Source organism: Nestor notabilis, unplaced genomic scaffold, assembly GCF_000696875.1.
Source record: "Nestor notabilis isolate BGI_N333 unplaced genomic scaffold, ASM69687v1 scaffold5876, whole genome shotgun sequence".
Taxonomy (NCBI): domain Eukaryota; kingdom Metazoa; phylum Chordata; class Aves; order Psittaciformes; family Psittacidae; genus Nestor; species Nestor notabilis.
The window spans coordinates 147,858-170,839 of record NW_009931386.1 but is presented as its reverse complement, the minus strand read 5'-3'; the positions used below and the strand labels follow the sequence as shown (position 1 = coordinate 170,839).

The 22,982-nt window shown below is 41.7% G+C and overlaps 1 protein-coding gene across 1 annotated transcript in view; it reads right to left on the bottom strand.

The window, feature by feature from the left end:
* The window catches only part of CADPS (Ca++-dependent secretion activator), a gene marked incomplete at both ends in the record, with an annotated part of 149,784 nt that overhangs the window by 17,962 nt on the left and 108,840 nt on the right, over window positions 1–22,982 (bottom strand). The window contains 5 exons of the mRNA XM_010015858.1: window positions 2,897–3,043; window positions 9,713–9,854; window positions 10,851–11,007; window positions 15,311–15,319; window positions 16,581–16,687. Coding sequence (XP_010014160.1) covers window positions 2,897–3,043; window positions 9,713–9,854; window positions 10,851–11,007; window positions 15,311–15,319; window positions 16,581–16,687 — 562 coding nt within the window. The remainder of the gene's footprint in view (window positions 1–2,896; window positions 3,044–9,712; window positions 9,855–10,850; window positions 11,008–15,310; window positions 15,320–16,580; window positions 16,688–22,982) is intronic.

Genomic DNA, 22,982 nt, shown 5'->3' with positions numbered 1-22,982 from the left:
GGTAAAAATCAGCCTTAGTTAATAACCACATTAGCGTATGTGATTATTAAGAATTAAGGCCAGAATCTGGTAGAAAATCCTTGGTCGATAATAACTGACATACTAGACTGTATGCAGTTATTAAGATTTAGGGTTTCATGCAATTTTCCCCCCTCTCAATTATATCTTGAGTTTGCCTTGTCCCCTCCCATTGATAGCCCCATTTCCAGGTAAGGGACAGTGCTAACAAGTGGTGAGCGAGGACACGCTTTATCTCTTGAACAGCTGAAAAGAAATCAGGGTAAGTCAATTGAGCTCAGGGCACTACACATCTCATAGCCAGGAGTTTTGGCAGGATTGACTGCTGCACCTTTTCACAGATCTGCCTCTTGCAAAGGCATTTATAAGACAACAAATTTCTATTTTTTTTTTTTTAATTTATTTTGCAACATCTTTGGTCTGCCACAAAACTCTGAATTTCTCTCCCAAGCATATATTCTGGTACCCACACCCTTGCCCAGATGGAAGTCTTTGGTCCTGCAGTGTGTAGCTACACCGGCTCTTTTCACAGTATAATTATATCTCAAACCTCCACTTACAGAATAAGAATACAGAACTGGATTGTGCTCTGTTTGTACAGAGACATTTATGCACCCGTAACCGTTTTCTCTCCCTCTTTCCTTCTCCCTCACTTGTTTTTTTTTTTGTTTCCAGAACAATTACCAAAGGAGCTTCAAGAGTTTCAACCCCCTCCTCGCATACCACTAATGCTAACACAGTAATTTATAAGATATTTAACACACCATGCATTACCACTTGTGCTGACATCATCTATAGAAACAGATGAGGGAGGGTGTTTCTATTGTGACAGATGCCAGCTGCATTGAGTTAATGCTAGAGGAGACTGGAGCTAATGCATACAAGGCTACTCCAAGGTGAGAACCATAGTCCCAACATGCTAGAGGGGTCCTGAGGGGTCCTGTGCTAACAGAGTTAACGAGATAAAGAATGAATTGCCTCCATTGTAGGAGAAACGTAGCTGACACTAAGCAACAGGTAACATGTCCTTGATGGAGGGGAAGGGTGAGTAGAAGGAAACCAGGGAGATGAAAAGATAAAGAATCAGGCATTTCCTTTAACCAGGGGACCAGTTTGTGCAACAGTATCAAGTGTTCATCTACAGCCAGTTTTGAGTTGTGTCTGGTTCAAACCTGTGCACGGGTATAAATAAGCTTTTAACAGTCTAACCCCAGTTTTGGAACTGCATGAATTTATGTTTTAAATAATTAAATACATACAAATACAATAATTGGTATTTACAGCAACATTATGACATCCATTTGGTTTCAAAAATTTAGAAGTATTATTCTTGGTCTTTTTCTCACTTTTGATTAGGGCTCCATGCAAGTAAACAATACAGTATATTCATTTCCAAGAAGCACTGTTAATATTTGGCTTGTGAGCACCGCAATTACTCTAATCACGCAGGCAGCTTGCAATATACCATTGATGCTCAAGCCTTTTCAGAGGCATTATCCAATTTTCTGTCATGACATGATTCTTATCTTTTCAAGGGCAATACCACGAAGCATGCACAGAGAAAGATTAAAACTTTCAAGTACTCTTTACAGACAACTGCCTAAGCTAGCCTTTAATATAGCTATCTTAGCATGAATATGAGTTGTATAGCTTTGAAACATAAACGACCGTGCTATTATTTAAAAGGTTTTTAAAATCTATTTAAAAAGTCAAACATCAGTGTTTGATTTGCTTTGCTTTGGTTTGTTACCACAGCTCTGCAATACAGCCTCTGTGAGGCTAATGGTAGAGGCATTTTGGTGGACTCCAGTTGTAGATGTAATCGAGGGTGTTTCAGTAACAGTGAAAGGGGTAGTTTTGGGGGGTTTCTTCAGTTTTATCTTTGAAGTGAGAAGGTAGAGAAAAAGCAACACATTTGCATAGTGCTGGCTGAGACCACCCCATGTCAACCCTAAGTAACCCTCTAGGAATTGCCAGGAGATATAGTTCCTCTGCTAGGACATCTTGGGAGATAAGCTACTTCAAATGATGAGATTTGGTTTGAGCCCACTGTGTATCACCCTCCACACTGCTTTGGTAGCTTGGACTTTTAAGGGAAATATGTTATAAGAGGAGAACTTGCCTAATATGTACTCAGCATTTGTGGCATGTCCCCTCCGAGACCCATCTGTGCACCCTGGGACACTTGCACAGGGAGCTGGGAGTACAGAGCACAAGGCTACTATGGATCAACTGCTTTGACACTGTGCCTGATTTTTCAGGCCACAATCTAAAGATCACATTAAAAATATCTTTCTTTAGTTGGTCACGGCATTATTCAGGCTGTAATGATGGTTATGGAGCTGTAATTGCTCTCGGGGGCCTCCCCCAACATGAATGCAGGGTGTTCCTCTTTGTTAAAACATTTCATCAAGATCAAGACAAAGATTCTTATCATCTGGGAAATTGCATTAAATAACATTCACTTTTAGATCTACATCTGGTCCACAGAAATTGGTTGACTGGCATTGAAATTGGTTCCTCTTCTCTTTTGGACGAAACTCTTTGCTGAGACACATAATGTAATTGTAAGTAAGTTCTTTCATTGTATGTTCTGTGGTTTGTACGTTGTTCAGACCATGTCCCATTGTTGACAGCTATTTTGTAAAGCAAGATACTTGCTCAAACTCTTGGTGGGACTAAGGCAAAATTTCCAGCTTTATACAAAAAACCCCCCCAAAATACAGAAGCCAGAAATTCACGAGTGTCTCATTCAGAAAACGTCTAATTAACTGTATCACTCTTTAAAGTTTTATGTAATGCACAGAAACAAACAATACATATCCATGCCAAGATTACTTTAAATTTAAATGAGATCTAATTTGAACTGAATACACACTCAGAATCATAAATAGCAGCCATCCATGACGGTGCAGAAAAGCTAGGCATTTGTGGGATGCCTAGCGGGATGTTAACTGGTAGATTTGGTACTTTAGGGAGATTCACATTTGGTAGATTCACATTGGGCAGATTACTTGTTAAACTCCTGTGGAAGAAACAGACAGAAAGAAAAAAATACCATAACAGTGACAATGCAGATGTAGCAGAAGCACGTGACACTCATAAACAAATCTGCAAAGTTCACAGCATGACGACAGTTAAAAACTAAAGCAAAACATTTCAGAAGGAAGCATGAGTATGGAAGCTCAAGTGCACTGGGTGTGCAATAAAAAGCAAGTTACTTAAAAAGAAAAATCAAAATGAGAAGAAGAATCACAAAGAAGCAAATTAAGACAGTACTCTAACACCCATAGAAAGTAACTCCAGCTTCAGTCTTGACATGACTTCAAAGTGCAGAGAGCAGCCTTTCCTTAGAAAAATCTCTCTTGTAAGGGACCGATTCTCAGTTAGGCTGGATGAAAGAGCTAAATTAAGAGATCTACTAGGGAACTGGGATTCAAAATACTAACTAGATAGTTTGAAATTCCAGCCCTGCACAATTTCAGAAGAGTTTTTCTTGCCACCAAATTCAATGGAGTCGGGATTTCACTCCAAAGCCTCTCTGTTTATCTTATACTATACAAATAATGAAGATGAGCTCATCTGGAGGAATGGAACAGTGAACCACAGGGTTCACTGTTCTTCAGTGAATACTCCTGCCCTGATCCTCCCTTGCATTCCTGGGTGGGGAGAAAATGGGTCCTGCAGGTTGCCCAGCTCTACGTATGTGCACTGTGAGTGAAGTGCACTGAAATCCAGGACTGTCATGTGAATGTTTCTTGGCTGGAATCACCATGGGGTGATTAAGACATTCAAAGGTTAATTCATGAAGCATGTGCACTTGGGCACCACGACTTCAATAAATCTTTTCAGACTGTTATGCAAATAGAGATCTTTTAAAAATGCATTTATTTAATGCAACATCCTCTCCTGAGACAATGTGCGGTGTAACAGCACTGCAAGCCCAAAGTTTGCTAAACACTCTGGTGTATTTTAGTGTGCTAGGTCTCTAGATGTTATAATTGGTCTAATTCTGTTTTAATGAGTATCTCATCACTGTTATATTTTACTTTAGTACTTTACTTTAGTTTATATAGGTAAACTAAAGATGTCATGGGATTTTGGAATCTGGAAGAGTTGGAACTCAACTCCCCAACTCCCATGTTTCCTGGCTCACAGAAAAGAAGCCAATTTCAGAGGCATACTTGTTCCTGCTTTAATCCAGTAACACTGTATGGCACAGTGGTACCCAATCCATAGATGGCTTTACAATCCCATTTGAGGAACAAACCCTGATGCTTTGACACCATTTTCACCAGACAATTACTTGGGCTCAGTGAAAATAGAATCAGGACTTCAGTATTTCAGCTTCCGCACTGCTGAGCCTACTAAAGCTTTTCTGTTGATGTGGAAGGGCACAGCTTCAGCGGCCAAACTTCCCGGCTCAGTGACCACACCAGAACGTGCCTCCTTAGGAGATCTCTCAGTTCCCTGGATTACATTAGTTACTGCACAGGCAGCATTATCTGGACTCTTGGAGAACTATCAAATTACACACTATGTCTTTTAAGGCATATTAAAATCTTAGCAACTTCCTTAAGTCACATTTTTAACTCCATTTCTTACTGAAAATTTTAGGTATCAAACCCTAAAGTAATGGAATTGAGCTGGCTATACTGAATAAATGTTTCCTAGCGCAATAGATGGTTTGAACCACATCTCTGCAAGAGCTCAGCTTGTCATTGGTGGCAAGTATTAGGGAATAGACTTTATCCTCATTCTCCCTTTGTGCACAAAATCCCTTGTTGGAGAAGAAATCCACAATCCAAAGTCTTTTTCTAGTGGAAAAAAAAAAGTCTGTTCTTGTTTTCTTTTGTTTTATGACTCTTAATAAATTTGGCTTCATGTTATCTGCTTGTTCTCTTTGTTAGGCAGTAAGCAGATATGAGAACTTACTAACGTAACAAAGCTGTCTATTGTTTCCATTCATACTGTATCTGCTATTAAGATGATATGATTATTGAATGAGACACGGACTCCATAGTGATTGAGAGAGTGTTAAATCTTCAGAAATGGCAGTGCATGTGGTTAAGATACTGATATGGAATAAATAAAGAAATAGCAAGAGGTGGACAACATATAAATGTATAAGGAAAAGCAACTTAAATAACTTAGCCAGATGGTAAATACATAAATCAGAGGACCTTTGGTTTTAATATTAAAATTCAAGAAGTGACAGTGTTATATTAATAAAAACACTGTATTAATAAAATATGACTTCTAGAGTAAACAGTATACTATATTCACACGGAAACATATTTCTTTTATACAACACATTATTTTGCTGATGCAAGGATATGTTGCAAGAATAAGTTAGTACTCTTAAAACAAAACAAAACAGCAAAATAATGGAGTATATTATGTTAACATACAGTAACTAATTTTAAAAATATTCTCCTGAATTGACATGCACAGTTTTGCAGGTTCAACTGCTCTAATTATCTGACTAACAGTTGCAGTGAGACCTGTAAAAAATGATTAATATTATCAACAAATGTTCCAGCCTACAGTTGCTCAGACCATAAAGCTACAGGTCCAAGATGAGAAACTGTTTCTAGAAGCCAGCCATGCCTATTTAATATAGATGGCTAAATATAACCTCAGCCATCAGGCAGGGAATGTGGGCATTTGCATCAACAAGATGAGGGCTGTCTGATTTAAGACGACTCAGCTTCAGAACTGGATCCTGATACGTTTGATACAAGATGCACACTCTGGAGCTGTACTGCTTGTTTCTTGGCTTCTTCTGATTCAGCCTCATTTGTGCCTGTTAGCTGTGTAAATGGTGTTCACCTGTACTGTCTGCTGGGAAATTCTCAGCACAAACAGACTGGCAACATCCCCCTGGACAACATCCCAACGCTCACACTGTACTGGAGCACCCACCACAGAAAACAGATGCAATTGCACAGGGGCTGCTCCTGTAGAGCTGCCCTAGTACCGAAAGGAGGGCAGAAAAATCACAGTATTTTCTCTGAGTTATCTCCTGGTTTCAGAATAGAGCTAAATGAGACCCTTGTCCATACTGAAATGCTCAGTTCCTACAGGATGCCTGAAATGATTTAGTGATGGGAGATGCAAGCGCCTGTCTCTCCCATCACTATAAACACTTACAACCTTGCTGCCTAGGCAGAGCAAATGCTCAAGAGCAAATCTTTTCACAAAAGCCTTGATGTGAAGCAAAGAGCTTGATAGTGAAGTAGGCAGTCAAATCTGTGCTCTTCCTGTGACTGACACCCAGAATAGTAACAAAAATACTCATTTTCACTACAACGGTGCTTCTGTTAAGGGGAAACATTTTTCACTAGCATTTTGTAGTAGTACAACCTTATAAAGTGATTAGTAAAACCGTACTGTTGAAGTTCTGACATTTGTATTAATGATACATTTATATATAGTTTGCAAAGGGTTAGTGAGCAATTAATAGATGCTAAAGCCAGGACTACAGTGCAGTAGAGACAGCCATAGGTCAGTGAGTAACATCCTAGTCAAGTGCGTGAAACTGGTTGTCATTGCATCGGCTTTAGCATTTGCTCAGAAAGATCTTTCAACACAGACACACACAGAGAGACACACACACACACGTACGTGTCTGCTGGCTGCAAGATAAATCAGCATTCTCCGAGAAGCTAGCATGAGAAAAACCCCATTGCAAACCCTACTTTTCCAAGACCTCTCAACTCACCAGAGAACAGACCTACTCTGTATCCTCCGTATTTGGATGACTGTGCGAAGGACAAGTGTTCCACATTTCTCTGCGTGGATTCATACAAGCACACCAGCTGCTCTAGCTATAGGGCACGGACCCCCTGCAAATTCAGCAGCTCTGCAGAGGCAGATTACATAGCCCTCATGAGCACATTACATCGATGATTCTTCCCCCCATGTTTTCAATACTTAACAGTATCTCTCTCTCTGTTCGTGATTTCTATACCTAACTCCTCATAGCATAAGGTGCAGAGTATTCAGCAATGAAAATAGAAGAAATACATGCTCGCAAACTGCCATCTGGTCAGGTTATGAAGGGCTACATATTTCAGCCTTGATTGCAAGTATGAGCATAGAGAAACCCTTTCAAAAGACTCTGTGTTGTGGAATAATTTCTTGGTTAACAGGAGATGATAAGATTTCCTTCTCATAATCCACTGTAGAGATCCAAAGCAAGACAATGGTAAGCTCAGAGGAATGGACAGCCACAATGATCTGCTTTTTCTAGCCAAAAAGAAGGTCTTTCTTCCAAGCAGAGGAAAGCCATGGGAAAACACACTGCAGTGTTTTCCAACTCCCAAAGAGCTCTGCTGGAGAGGTGGCAATGGAAGGCCATGACTTGGATGGGAATTGGCTGGTCCAAACCATTTAAGAATCAATGGTCAGAAATTCAACTGTGTGGCAGTGTGGATATGTGGGGGGAGAAGGCAGTAGATGCAAGAGTACACCAAACAAAGTCAGTCTCTGATCTGAGTTCTTCTGCAAGTTCACTGTCGATCAGACAAAGAGGAGCAGGTGGTCTGCCCAGGAGGCAAAAGATGAAGATGCCTTAACATTTAGTTCTGAACAGCCCATCAGAAGTGTCACAAGATCCTAGGAATGACACCCCTCTTCGCCCTCACACTCCTGTATGTGACACCCTCTGCGCATTCACTGGTGCCTTCCTTCACTGGCTCACATTGCCTTAAGAGAGCATTTGCAGCTCACACTTGTGTGTGCAAGACACAAGAAGAAAGTACCAGGTAGTGAAAAAAAGCCCTGCGTGCATCTTTTCACCAGAGGGACACAAGCTTCATGTGAAAAGCATCCACCTTCCTGCTGGAGGAAATCTTTTAAATACCCAAGTCTGTAAGACAGATAGTCCACTCAGGGCTTTGCTTGAAAACGTGATGCTCAAAGCACTCTGTGACTGGAACTCCAGAAGGGAATAACCATTACAAGAGAACTAAGAAAAGATGTTTGTCAACTATCAAAGATAACTTGAAAATTAAAGATAATGGCATGCCCAGGGATAAAGCATTTTGACAGGCAAGTACCACAGCCAAGAGCCTATAGATGTCTATGGTTAAGCCACTGAAGTCATTAAAAGCCAAAATGATGTCGGCTTCTGACAAAAGAAAAAAGCAGAAGGAATTGCTTATTGACTGCTTGACTGAGGTGGACACGTACCCAGAGTTAACTGCCTCTGTTTCATAAGAGACAAGTTAATACAAACATATTCATTACTGAAGCAGAGCTCTGAAACTAAAGTTAATGCTAACTTCGAAGTGCAATTCAGCTTGAAGGAGTGGCTGTAAAAATGGCATTCTCCTACTCGAAAGATCTATTTCTTGTATGTTTTCTGGGTCACATCTGCTTATTTGAAACAAGATTTTTTAGGATTTTTAATCCTGTTAGCCTGCAGGCCAAAGACAGCAAATGGAAAGTGAGAGAGGCTCCTGAATGCCAGCCACTTAACCCCACTCAAAACAGAGGGGATGATCAGGTGTCAAGAAAAAGCCTGAGACTTGGCAGGCAGAATCCTTACGGATGCTGAGGATGCACAAGAAAGAAAAGAAAAAACCTGGGTACTCAGACTCCAGGTTGCATATGGGAGGCTGGCTGCCGAACAAAATCTCTTTTCCTTGTAAACGGAACATATTTGGTGTGAAAAGCCCTAAAAGACCACACGTTCTTTTATACAGCAACCTCTGAGAGTACAGTGCCACTTAACTTTGCCTAGAGAATCCCCAAAAAAGCAAGGAAAACAGTCTCTTCAGAGGTCGCCTGGTCCCAATCCCTTGTCTGAGGCACCACCAGACTCGTGCTGTTTGCTAAAGGTCGATCTTTCTCTTTTAATACCTTCATTAGAAGGAAAAGTCAGTCCTTTTCCTTCGTGGGATTTGACTTGGCTTTTAAGAGCAAGCATGACAGGGTTCAGCAATGCTTCAAAACCTGTGAAATAACAACAGTAACTCAAAGCACACGCCACATTCTTCTTATTCACCAGCTCTTGAGTTCAATTTGGGTTTCTCTCAGGCTGCTAGTTTCTTGCTGGTAAATTCCTACTTCTCCAAATTTAATAACTGATTCTGCTTGGATCATCTCGCCCATGTTACACTATAGTTTCTGCACGCCTAATCCTACAGGCAAGGGAGCTGGGACCTGGCAGAGCTGCCCTGGGATACGGGATATGTGCAGCCATCAGCCGTGGGGCTGATACGAGAAGGACAACGCCGCACTACCCTCCACGGGGTGGGTGGAAAAAACGAGTGTTGGGAAGAGTAAGTACAGCAATGACTCACCCAGGTTATAGGGCTGGACTGAACACAGTGAAGCAAGGAGGTTTTGTTCTGAAAAGGAGCTATTTGAATTCATAAGCAGCATTGGAAAAGGCCCTTTGGAACAGGATCCAAAAAGCCATGCCAGCTAAGAAGGTTTTTACGTTTTCATGCTTCCCTGTCCAAAGGCACATGGTTCAAACTGAGCAATGCATTTCAAAAAGCCAATACCATTTCCCTCATTAACTTGAAAACCCTGAAGAGATCAGACCTTCTATTTTTAGCATTAAACTAGAAAAATCTACAGCACTGTCTGCATGTCCAGTTTAATGTTTGCTAATTCATCTCTGTACGAATCTCCATCCATTGCACCCAAATTCCGATTGTATCAAAGGAGGTTTCCTTACTTTACTGGCTCCCATGACTCCCGCTCAAAGCCCCTGTGAATTGACTGTGCAATTGAGGACTCCATCAGATCGACATATCTAACAACAAGTGGAGCAAACAGGTCTTGGAGGTGTTTGTGGAATTTTCCATTGCACAAATTATCTAGAATAGATAAATAAAAGTATAGTAAGACACTACTGTTACTAAAACCTCTGTAACAAACCACAGTGTGGCACTTCATTACACAACGAATTTGTCAGTAAACAGGAAGAAACTTCAAGAACATAACAGGAGCTGGCATCAGGCACCAGTGTTCATGACAAAGACAGAAAGAATGGCTTCTTACTCCAAACAAATGAACAGACAACAAACCTTCTTTTCCATTAATGTCAAACTTACAAATACATTATTACTTCCTGTGAATAAAATGGATGTAAGAAACATGGCATGGCAAACATTCTGGCTTTAGCTGGTAGGAGAACCATTCTTCTTTGGTTACTCACTACCATGATGTTGGAAATTGCTCTCTCAGAATGAGTCCCTGGCTTTTTTGTGTGGTCTTAGAAAGCTGACTGGAGTACTGGTCTGGGACTTAACTGATGGCAATGCCAATTCTGCCACCAGATCCCTGGGGAATGCTCGGACCAGCTGGAGAGTGCCAAATCCTCACAGGTTTTAAAGGCATGGGCACATGTGTTTCGGAGAAGAGCCTTATTTCACAAAGCACTATTCTCCTGAACTATTCCTGCGTCTGTTTACCGTAATACTTTCCTTCCTTCAATAAAATCTTTTAAAGCAGGTACTGTTTCACTCTGTGTTAAATAAATGCAGTACACACATAGAAAACGATACGCACATTTAATGACAGTGAGATAGAGTACCTAATGCCCTGCTTATCAGGCAGCCATTTCCAAGAGACTTGAGAAGATGAAGCAAAATAAAAGTTCAACTTCTCACCTTTGACTGAGGCATTTAAGGGGTGTCTGTGTGCTTTTTTCTAGTGGGAATGGAACAAAATCAAGCTGGTGCTAAAAGAATATGCACAGTAAACTTCTATCCATCTCAGTTCTCTGTGCAGTGTGGAGAGACTGAAAGTACTATCAATAACCTGAGCTGCCCACTGAAAGAGAAATGACCAAAATACAATACAATACATACAGTCACTACGGAGGGAATCGTTTAGGAGCTGAAAGAGCGGAAAGCTGTCCCAGGTGTCTGGGGGTTGCACCTCTAACGCAGCGTCCATATCCACTGCAAACAGTGACAGGAAGGTCTCCGCGTGCTCAACCATTAGGTCTGACCACCAAGCAAAGGCCTTCAGAATTGGTAGAAAAAGATAATAGAGAAGAATATTAGTTTTAATAAAGCACAGGGAAAGATGTTAGGCCACATATCCCATAAAAAAAATATAGTGCATCCCATGGAAACTACCTTTATTGTAAAGAGAACAGTGCTTTAGGTGCTGGCCTGCACAGACAGTGCTAATCACAGCAATTAGGCACTTCTATTTTAATACAAAGGTTTCTTGCAGAAGATCTACTCAGAGCTCCACCGTAAAGGCACGCCGCTGTAATGTGGCAGAGGAGGTTTTGTCTGTTCAATTTACAATAAATGCCTTTTGTTTATCTTTATGTTAATTATCAGGAAAAAATCAAGTCATTCTTATTTGAAAGTAGAGAAATTTGGGAGTTTCTTCACTGTGCTTGTGGGTTTTCTGCTGTGTTTTTCAAATGTTATTTGGATTCACTACATCTGTTTGTCTTGGAAAACCAGAAACCTAAGACATTAAAATCTGCCCTAAATCACTCACACTCTTCTTTAGAGATACTTCCAACATCACCAGTAGAAGTTATTGCAGCACTGTTCATTTTACATGGTTAGCTCTACGCACCCATAGAAACATACTGCCACCTTCATAATGCTACTGATTAGGAAACCAATTACAAAGCTCTATTATCAACATGCCAAGATAAAACAAAAAATATCTACGGCAAGCCTATAATTTCACAGAGGCAGGAAAAAAATAGATCTAAACTTGAAAACCAAAAAATATCAGTGAAGTAACTCATTCTCATGCACATGGGTCCTTCAAATTCACTGTACGGGCTCTCTGACGTGACATTCACATCATACATGGCTCAGATGTGAATGTTGCGAACGCATGCATGCGTGTTTAGTAATCACTTCTGGCTGGGAACATGCAATATGAGAAGTGCTGTTGGTAGGACCATGTGCTGTCATTTCGGAGTGATAGGAAATTACTCAGTGACTTAAAGGATCTAAGAACCAGCTTTCCAGCACTTTGCAAGAAAAAGAGACCTCTAGCATAGGCGCAAGACTGCAGATAAAAGGGAAAAGACTGGGAATAGATGAACCAGGTTGAAGAGGAATTGATAGTCAGGGAGGGGTATTTTAGCAGACAGGAATAAGCAGAATGGACTTCCACTTTCCCAGGGCTCAGCTTTCATTCACTGATGAACTGCACTGATGTGCAGAGCATAACTCCAGCTGCCATGGAGTGGGAACAGTGCACCAAAACCAGGTTACTGCCATGGAATCCTTTAATTCTTCCTATTTTGGCCCGAATTTTCAGCTACCAGTGATATTGGTAGGAGGTTTTTGTGTCTATTTCCACTCCTTCATTCCTCCAAAATATAAAGAAGATGACATTGCCCTGCTATTATTCCATGAGTCGATATAAAACTGGTATGAAGACATGGATTGGTTGGATGTGGCACTGGGCATTATGTGCCCAGAGTGCATCCAAGATGTAAAACAACCAAAATAACCGATTAACCCCCAAATTAATTTAAGTATTGGGCTTGCCCTTCCATGGGGGTGAAGATGTGATGAGGTGGGCTGTGCCATGAAGGCACAGCTTCAGCATGCCCTGGAGCAGGCTGGGCAAACGGCATGCCCAGAGTGGCAACACCAGCAGGTTATGATGTCCCTGTGGTCATGGCATGGGGATAAGGTGGCTACACTGGGCTCCTTCATCTGCAAACTGTCTCCAGCCCCATGCACGCAGAGGAAGCTGATTCTGTGGAAGCAATGGTACTGCTGCAGCAGCTCCTGCCCTGGGGTGCTTGTAAAGCTCAGAAGCAGTGGTGATGGTGGCCCTTGGTGTTTGCAGTCAGGAAGCTTGGAGGGCTGAGCACTTGTGGTGATAATCTTCGGCTCTTCCTCACACGTTTGGTGCTGGTATCCAACAAGATGCACAGATGGATGCCTTGGACTGTGGCATCAGGAGGTGGTAAATGCTGAGAAACCATCCAGGAACCAAAACAGTAAGACATAGGTCTGCTCCTGGTGCCTGCTCAAGCCTTCTCCCCAGAGTGCAGGCGGGAAACGAGTGGATGCCGAGCAATGGGGCTGTGGAGGGTCCTCTTAAATCAGCAGCACTCATCTGTGGTTTTGAAGAAGGATGCTGGGGCTGTCCTTGCTCTGAGATGTTTTCTCTGGCTGTGCCTCTGCCTGCCAAGAGCCCACCACGCTGCTACCCCATCAGAGACTGCCCACAGGTCTATGGGCAAAGAATGGTCTCTATGAAGGACCAGTGGCATCTTCTGCAACAAATCTCAACATAAAACTTCAGAGTCCTGCAATAAAAACCTGCTTCCATGAAAAAGGGAAAAGAAAGCTATTTTTAAAAGAAATTGTGAAGAAAAACATGTGATCATTTACTGAGAAAAAAATATGCCCAAACCAGTCACAGTTTCCCTTTTGCTGGAAAAGTCAAATTTTAGCTCCATAAGTCCCTAACTTATGTCAGGATCCTCAGCCTCCTCCTCTCTATTCTCGGTGAGCAGAACCTTCCTGCTCAGGTAACACCATACTCAAAAAACCTCCTTCAAGATGGTAACATTTCATTTATTTACCATCTACTTACCTGCTTTGCTTAAAAACACAGTGTGAAGGGGGGAAAAAGTGTGCTTTCTAGCCAAGCACACCTATTATTGTATATTTTACACATGGATACACATGTATATATGTATGACCTCAAGGAGTTAAAATACATATATACATATACACATACGTATACATAGAGAGAGAAAACACAAGTTTAAAAATAGGTGAATGGCATTGTCTCTGGCATTTGTCATCAGTCATCCAGAGGAAGAGAAAGGGAGTTAGGAGACATCTGATGGGAGAGATGACACAATGACAGAGACCTCCCGCTCTCACAGATTACAGACATAGGCACATGGTTTCTGCTACATTTCTGCCTGCACTGGTTTGCTTCCTCCTAATGGGTAAGACAAACTTAACTCACTAGACATGGTACTTCGTAATGGTTTTGGAATGTTTTCTATGCTCTGAGTATTTTTTCTGGGTTCTCATTCGTGAGTCTGCCTGGATGGCCATGTGGGTAAGAAAACGGCACGTTTTAACTGCAGAAACTACTGGATTTCAGTAAATGAAGGCATTTCTTCAGTAAGCAGTGCAATTTCGTTTTCTGCTGACCACTCAGAGTAGACCATAGAGTTGCACCTTGAAGGTTGAACCTTCTACAGGTGAATGGACAAAAAAAGATCACCTGAAATAATTTGGAGAAACCCCAAAAGTGCAATACCTCAGCAGCTCTCATCGCACAGTGAGAGCACGATGTGGCTACAATGCGTAATAAAAATGAGTGATAAACTGACCAGCCTCTTCTCTCTCTTCCTCTGGGAGCAATTCAAAGTGTAGAGAGCTGGCCAACTGCCTATACCCTGCTGAAATGCCAGAGCCACCCTCAGGACAGGGATTCGATAACGTACCGACAGCGTGCCGGGCTTCTGGAGAGAGATGAATTTCACTCTTCCAGGTCACTGTTCAGAACAAGGGACCGGGATGCTTCCTATCCGTGTTGGCATTAACCTTCTGTCTCTAATCAAAACCCTGTGACACAAAAGATGCTGGAGAACAGTTTTGAGTCTTCCTCCTGGTGAGGATCTCGGTGACATGACTGGCTGAATGCGACCGGCCCTGTACCCACTTCCTTCACAAGTCTGCGATTTCCAAAATAACCTGTGAGTTAAAAGCAGCTCCTTCCCGGCTGGTTGTACATCCAGCCTGTGCTGGTGAGGAGTGGAATAAATCGCTTGTTATCCTTGCATAGGTTGTCATATTTCGGGTGCAAGCGCAGTGCTCTTGAGCATCCCCTCGCTTTATTTCACTCTTCACCCCGTATATTCTCTCTCTACATATAAATACTGTATATCCAGTACAAGGCACATACAGACAAAACCAGAGGAAGACCACTACCATTCTAGGCACTCGTGTAGTACTTAGTCCACCTCCACCACAGTGTACTAGAGGTCAGGTGAATGCAGAACGACAGAGGTAACAACAGGCTGAGGAGAGAGTCCAGGCAGGTAGGGTTGTGTTGGGATGTAACTGCAGCGCTTGTAAAATATACCCATTGCTACATGCATGGACTGCTATGCCACATTTACCCTCCTGTGTCAGGCTACCAGCTTTGCAAGCAGCCGACTCGAAGTTGCTGTTACATTCCTCGGTCAAAGTTACGGAAGCGAGGGCAACCCGGGTAAAATCCCAGTAGGAAAACATGGCACTGAGAGGGCATGCACGAAATATGACAGGAGTGACTCGTTTCATTCGGTTTAGTCACATACCTCTTTCCCCTGCCAGGATCATCCAAGATTGAATGAACAGTAGAAAAACAGGGAGGAAATTTAAATATGCAATCAGGCATTAGTTGGGTGTTGTGGATTGTTGTGTATTATCAATAAGTTAAATTATACTGCAAATTTAATATACACTGGAATGATTTTTAGGTGATTGCGAAATTATTTATCAAATGCTCCTAATGCAAAATATAGTGAATATATATATATATCTCAATGGGAAGGAAAAGAGAAAATAGCGAATGAGTGTTACATTACCTACAGTCATAAACAATAACTGTTCACTCTGAACGTTAAAACTCTCAACTTTTCAATATGCATCCAAGAGCACCAGATTTACAGAGAACTCAGGGCTCAATCCTGCAAATACTTACATGGGTACACAACGTCACTTGCTCGGGCAGAAATATCCCGACGTGATGAGAGCGGGACCACAGCCAGCAATGTCAGCTGCCTGTGGGGTCAAGTGTTTCCAGGATCAAGCCTCACGATTTTCTGGTCTATATTTGACTATGACATGGTTTCAGTGGCTTTAAAACACGAATCTTTCTGTTAAAGTGCTTTGAAGAGTAAAGAGTGGTTGCATAAGGCCTTAGATAACCCAAATAATGAGTAACAGAATAATTCATCCTAACCTCCATGACTAGTAACTGAGGTATTCCCAATAAGCCAAGGCAGAAGAGGCCAACAGGAAACCAGGTGAGTTAATCACATACCGCAGGGGCCCAGGGGAACCCCTGGAAACAACCTGAATGCTCAGAAAGGGACAAAAAAAAAGGAACCGTTTTGGTTTGTGGTGGTTTTCCTTGCTCCAGCTCTGGACAGCAGGAGCCGTAACGTGCTGCAGGGACCCCACTAATGCTGCCTGGAAGCACAGACACAGGGCATTACTTGGAAATATGACCTTTTTGAAAAGTGGACAGGCCTCCTCTTGTATGTAGTTGGTGGTGAGTATATTTGGCCAGATTCGTCTCCTGCTGGCGCTGTATGAAAGGCTGCAGACTGACGCAGAGGAGAGCAGAACTGAATTGGTTCCTCCTTCAGCCCTCCCTCCCCTCTGCAAAAGCCATCTTCCTGAACTGTCACTTTGCCTTCATTGCACTCGAGCACCATTACTTAAGAACACTTTTGGCTTTCCAAGAGGATAAACCAGCACCAGTTGGGAAGACATCACACAGATATGCAAAGCTCCCCACGAGCCACCGGAGCCCGCTGCAGACCTGAGGGGGACACGAGCTCACAGGGCACCGCTGCTCACCTCTGCATGGTGTTCTTCGTTTTGCTGTAGGACTTCAATTACCAACTCTGCCAGACGTATTGTATCTTCTAACTTTTTAGCTGGTGTGACTAACCGGCCTACATTCTCTGTAGTACAAGAACTCAAGTTAAAAGGGAGGTAGAATGAAAAGCTAGACATACAGTAAAGTTATTTTAGAGGTTTAAAAAGAAAAAGAATAAATATAATCCCATAATATTCTACAGCTTTAAAGATCTTTTCATGCATATGTTAAATGCTTATATAATTAGTACTGAGCAAACCAGAAAGCCACGTTCATTATTATACTATGAAAATGCAGTGCTCCAGCTCTAAATTTCACAATACTGTCGGAGTTTGCTTTATGGTGAGATGCTGGCTCTTTTTGAGCTCAAATAAGAACATCACATTCCCTAAAGACAGCATCTGGCCACTAATACATGAACAATATGTATCCTTCAATGTAGATGATGCTATTACAGAAATCATGTCTATATGATTTTAAAGTTCTTTTCAGAAGATCAATTCAAACAAATCTGTACTTTTAATAAATTGCCAGACTCGAGAAATTTAAATGTCACCTGCTACTGAAAGCAAAGACTGCAGGTCTGCCTTGCTCCAGGATTTAACTCCACAAGGGTCAAGGAGTTACGCATGCTGGAAGGAGTGGAAAGTGCTAAATCCCACTAGGAGTTCATACGTAAGATTTATATGGGAAAAAAGATGCAACTTTACAGCAAAAACCCCGCAAACAAACCAAAGAGTTTAAATCCTGGAGCTTGGTTTTTAGGTATAGTTGAACTATTTTGCAGCATTTTCTGAAGACTTTAAACAATAATATAATTACAATCCTTCAGGTAATTTGTGTTATTAACAGCACATTAAACATCTGAGATGCTAAAAATCTGACTTGAAATAATATAGAGAAAAAGAAAATGATCACATTTTCATTGAACGACAGCTTCTGCAGAGCTGGCTGAGTGCAAGTGAGGAGGTTTCTGTGAGCTCACCATGGCTCACTTCCCTGAGGTGTCCAAAATCTCCCTGTGATGATCGCTCTGAGAAGCGGAGCACAGGACCTGCTCCCTGGCTGCACCTACGCTGCCTGTCACAAAGTTAGCTACAGATCTGTCCCTCTGATTAATAACCGGGTGCCAATCCATCTCTGGTGCAACGAGGGTGAAGAACAGCATCGCACTTTGGTAGCTACACCAGCCAATTCATACCTCTGCACTGATGTATATTTTGGCATCTCCACAATATTGAAGGAGAATTCATAAATGGTTCAAGTACCAAAAATCAAATAGCACAAATCAATCTGAAATTGGTTGACTGCATGTCCACAACACAGCAAAATGTAGCAGTGCAGGCACTGAAGCGCTGTTACCAGCAACCACCCTGGGATTTCCAAAGGAGCCCAGCTAAGCCAGCAGCATGGGCCGTGCCAACACACAGGGTGCTGGCATCTCAACTCCAGCCTTCTGCACACACTAGTGTTTTGCTAGTGTTTAGGTCTTCCTTGCTGATGGGACAGAAACTTGTGGTTGCACATGGGTGGCACAGCTCTGCTCTGCTGGGTCCCCCAGGCAAAAATCCCTGCCTTGCTGAAGGCTTAGTGAGCTTTGAGGACTGAAATTTTCCCCTCAGAATCTTGCCTGCTCCTAGTTTTCCCTGACTACCTGTCCAGGTAACAAATTTCCCATGAAAATGAAAGCCATATTCTTCAGGATGGTCACATCTGGGTGGTTGGGCAAGGGGTACATGATCTGGTTTTCCAAGGAGCTCAGCAGCCTGGTCAGCTCTGTCATTGCAGGTGCTCAGCTTGGCTGAGAGGTGCAGCACGGTAAAGCACCATGCAAATGAACTCTGTTTTTGCTGACTTATGCCATAGACATGGGCCTTGAGGGTTTTTTCTCCATTTTTCCTTTTGTTTCTTGTATCACTGAAAGCAAACAAAAAAAAAAAAATCCAGGTTCCCCTTACTATAATTTATTGGGCAAATACTGAAATTGGAGAACTGCTGGTTAACTCCTCACTCTTCCTCCTATCCAATCCAGCACCTCACTGGCTACAAGAAGCAGAAACCTCTTCCTTTTGCAGGAGCCCAAAGACACGTTCCTTAGTAAGCTCTGGTTGTTTCTGCACCTCTGAAGCCAAGGGGAAGCTTTTCCATTGATCAGAGCAGCATCAGGCCCATTCTCATTTGCAACACTGATCTGCTCTCAAATACAACTAAAAGACAAAAGTGTTAATAAGAACAACTGCTCAGAGATGCTGTCTTTAAAGAAAATATTGATGCTTATACAACTTTGGCAGCCAGCAGATGTCAATCTTAATTTTTTTTCTTCTTATTTTAAATATTTCCCTGGTTAAGTTACTATACATCAGAATATTCTGCTAAGATAGCTGGAGCACTGACAGTTACATGAAACGTATACGATATACTTATCAAACATTTCATCCAACATCATGTAAAGCTCATACATATTTATAGTTTTCATGCAAAATGTTATGCAACAACAATGTTATTTTGTGCTGACGTTGATATTTGAAAATGTTGCATATGTCAGACATTGCTAGACAAAAAAATGTGGACATTTTGAAATAAATGCTACCTCTATAAATCTCTGAAACCTACCACATCGCGCTAGGTATTTGGTATAAAGCTGCACATGGGAACTAGCTTTCTACTGCTACACAAGCGACTGCTAGACTAGGAAACCACTGAATAAAAGGAAGGAAGACTATTACAGTACTTGGCGGCTGTTTGGCCATGCCTTTGAGCATATGATTTATCATGTTAGTCTGCGTTTGAGGAGATGATGGTGGCCCAGCCGGTGGCTTAGGCTTGGACGGACGGGCTGCTTGGGCATGACGGAGAGAGACACCGAAAGTAAAGAGACAAATGACTTCATAAACAGTGACAAAAAGATGGAAACTTTGAAAGTTCAAGTACAAATGGCATAAGCTGCTGGGTTTTTGCTTATCGGTACTTGAAATATTACACGGTAATGACACCATTTGACAACACATATTCTAGAAGTCAGCAGATTTGAACATCCTACAATACTGTGCAATCAGAAAGCTAAAAATTCAATGCAAGTATAAAATCGCACTTCACACAGCCATGGGAGGAAACTGAAATAGGTTAATTCCCTCAAAACTCTGAAATCCAGAGAAGGTGTACTAAAAACGATGACTTGAAGTCAGCGCCCCAATGCTTAGGTACATTTAGCAATAGAATAATGAGCCACAGGAATTAATTGCTTTGCAAATATCAATTACACATTTTAGAATTAAACGTCACTGTTGGTTAAAGGCAGCTATAAAATATTCTTGTGCAATTTAAACATGTAAAAAAATCTGTCACTTAAAAATGTGTGGTTCCTGATCGTTTCCAGCTCATTTAATTATTTTCAACTTGGAATTCTAGTGGCTTTTATATTCTGGGTTGAATCATATATAAAAACTTGCCAGCTCTATCAAATATGTTACTTGCTATTCCAAATGTTAGAATACTGCAATCAGGACTTGACCCATCTGTCATATAGTTTACAATATCAGCATAGGAAAAATTCAAAGAAAATAGCCTTTCCTTTTACATACACTCAGAGAATAAATTATAGGCTGTGAATATATTAACACAATAGTTTCTATTCCATTTAATAACAGTTTTTAGCAGCATTGTGACTATTTTTAATCATGCCATTTGCAAGGAATCTGGCATATTTATCTGGACATTCTATTGCCAAAAGCCCTTGCCATTTTGCTTGCATTTTCCAGTGGGTAAAAAAGAAATCGGTTGGCTTCCGCAAAGTAGATTTCTGATTGCTTTTAATTCTCACAGAATTATAACACTTATCAAAGTATAATAAAGAATATTCGAGTAAAGCGTTAGTTAAAGAGTATGAGTTAGGTTGATTCCTCTCTCCATACACAGAGATAGATACACACACATACATAAACACACATACAACGCACACGTGCACGCACACACACACACTTTTTTTTTGTCTTTTAAACTGTGTGATGAGTTAATTCAGACTCTAGATTCAAGCTACCGGTTTCTGGCTTTTTTGTTGGTGGTGTTGTTGATTTCTAGTAAGAGGAAAAGCAAATCTATTTGTTCATCCCTGGAGTCATCCTGATTCTTGTTCAGTGTTTACCAAGGGCGGCTTTGTCCCCAGAAACAAACCTCTCAGCCTCAAGTGACAAAAATAATTGCTTTTTGGGCATCAGCCTAATGACTTTCACTCTAATTTAAAACATAAGCAAGAGTTTAATTTTACTACTCACTTGTGGCTCCTGAGCTCAAAATGTAGATGAAGGGAGAATATTTTCCTGCCCATCACTATGGAGAGCAGTTTGTGTCAAGGTCCCAGGATGGGAAGGGACCACTGGGAGAGGGGATCACGCATCTCCTCCCACCCACATCTGACTGCATGGTGGGAACCCCTGGCCATCCAGGGGAGTCCATGGGCTCCAGAGTTGAAAGTGTCAAAGGAAGCAGCAAAGCCAGGGTAAAATCACACCCCAGAACTACATTCCACTGCACCTCTCAGTGCTGAGACCCTTAAATGTGAAGTCCAGCTCCTGCATCCTCAACCCATCAAAAAATAGGCCTGAGACTTCACAGACATCCAGCCCCATAGTGCAGAATGAGCTGGATGTGTGCAAGTGTTTTTTGACCTAGGGAAAAGTCATTAACAGAGAAGGAAGAGGAGGAAAATGGAAGAGATGCAGCAGCACCAGGACTTCACGAATCGCTAGTGCAGCATGTACAGAACAGCTTGGAGGAGGCTCCCGCTGTGCAGTTGTCAGCGCAGTGCCCTGGGGTGGCTTTTCACTTCTCTGGGAGGCCTGCGAGAGATCCCCCTCCAGCGCCTTATCCTTGCTCCTGGCATCTCCCCACTGCCACCAGCGCTTGAAAACAAGCTTCCACAAGGGATTGCAGCCGGTTAAGCAACAAACTCTTGATGTAAATCTGATCTGGCCCAATTTGCACACACATTCAGCTCTTTTTTCATTTAAGTGTTTCAGACCCAAATCCAGGGCTCTTGCACGATGGCTGCAAAACCACCTGGAGCTGAAGGAGAGAGGAGGAAAACGTCTCTCCCTTCCTGGGGATACTGAAGGCCTTGTAAGCCCCAACCCATGTTTTCTTTGTTGTCTCTTTATTGCAAGAAATAAGGTCTAAGGAAAGTGATTAATTTCCTCTGTAAATTCAAATAGAAATGGGGCTGTGACTGCAACACCCCATAGGCACTGGAGTTGATGTGTCTCTGGGTCCAGGTCTTGGGGATGATACACGAGGTCCCTCTCATGCGGTGTCTGGGCTCATACTAAAAGGAGATGTATAAGGCTGGGTGGGTATTACAGTACTTGCCAGCGATCAGCTGCAGCGTGTGGCAGGTTTTGTTTCACTTTGGCTTTTCTTTCTTCCCTGTTCTTTTCCTCTCTAATGCCTCACCATAGCCAGTTTAACAACAGAAATGCTCTTGCGTTTGTTGCTTACATGTGTCATATAAATACGATTTAAACACCTCCATCATTGAGAGCAGAGACAGGAGCAGCATCTTGCTTACTAACAACATGACAAAGTGCCTTCCTGGACAAACTTCTGCCAAAGGTTTTTAAGATTCTGCATGACACTTGCACATAAAATACACGGAGAAACTTGAATTACTTGGCAAATTCTGGGGTTGTGCTTACAATAAGCTTTAGCCTGCAATGAATACAGTAGGTATATTAAAATCTGTGCTACTTTGGGTATTTATATTGCATACAGTTTATTGTGTGTGACTATTTATGGCTTGGAAGATCTTCAAACTATGTATTTCTCACTCAGCACCATGATTTCTGCTAGATGGGCTACTAATGCATCAGCATCAGTGAGAATTACTTGCAATAGAAGAGTATTACTGACTTTTCGTGCTTTTTAAAGTGTAACCACTGACTCAATGATTTCTTTATAATAATTAAAAAAATATGACCCCTGCCAAAGGCTTTGCTACGTAAGTGTTACGTGTGTGTTCATTTGTGAGCCAAATGTGAAAACAACAAAAAGAGCTGCTGTTCTCAAGATAACTATAAAGAGTAATGGACTTAACCCGAGGATGACGCAAAGCAGCTTTTTATTATATTAGTGAAATGAGTTTGTGTGTATCTGAAAGGGTTTGCAGTGATATTATTTCTTTCAAATTGAGATGCGTTGTCTTGAAAGTAAGGAAAATTAATAGAATTCTTTTTCTTCAACTCACAAAAAGACTAATGCAGCTCTCAAAACTCAACATACCAAAAAGAGAACTGATCTCCTGACTTTCTGTTGATTATTCAGCCTAGTGAAGAATTTTTGCATATCTGAATTGTGCCTCATGCCTCAGGCAGCAAGTTGCTCTGCAGTTG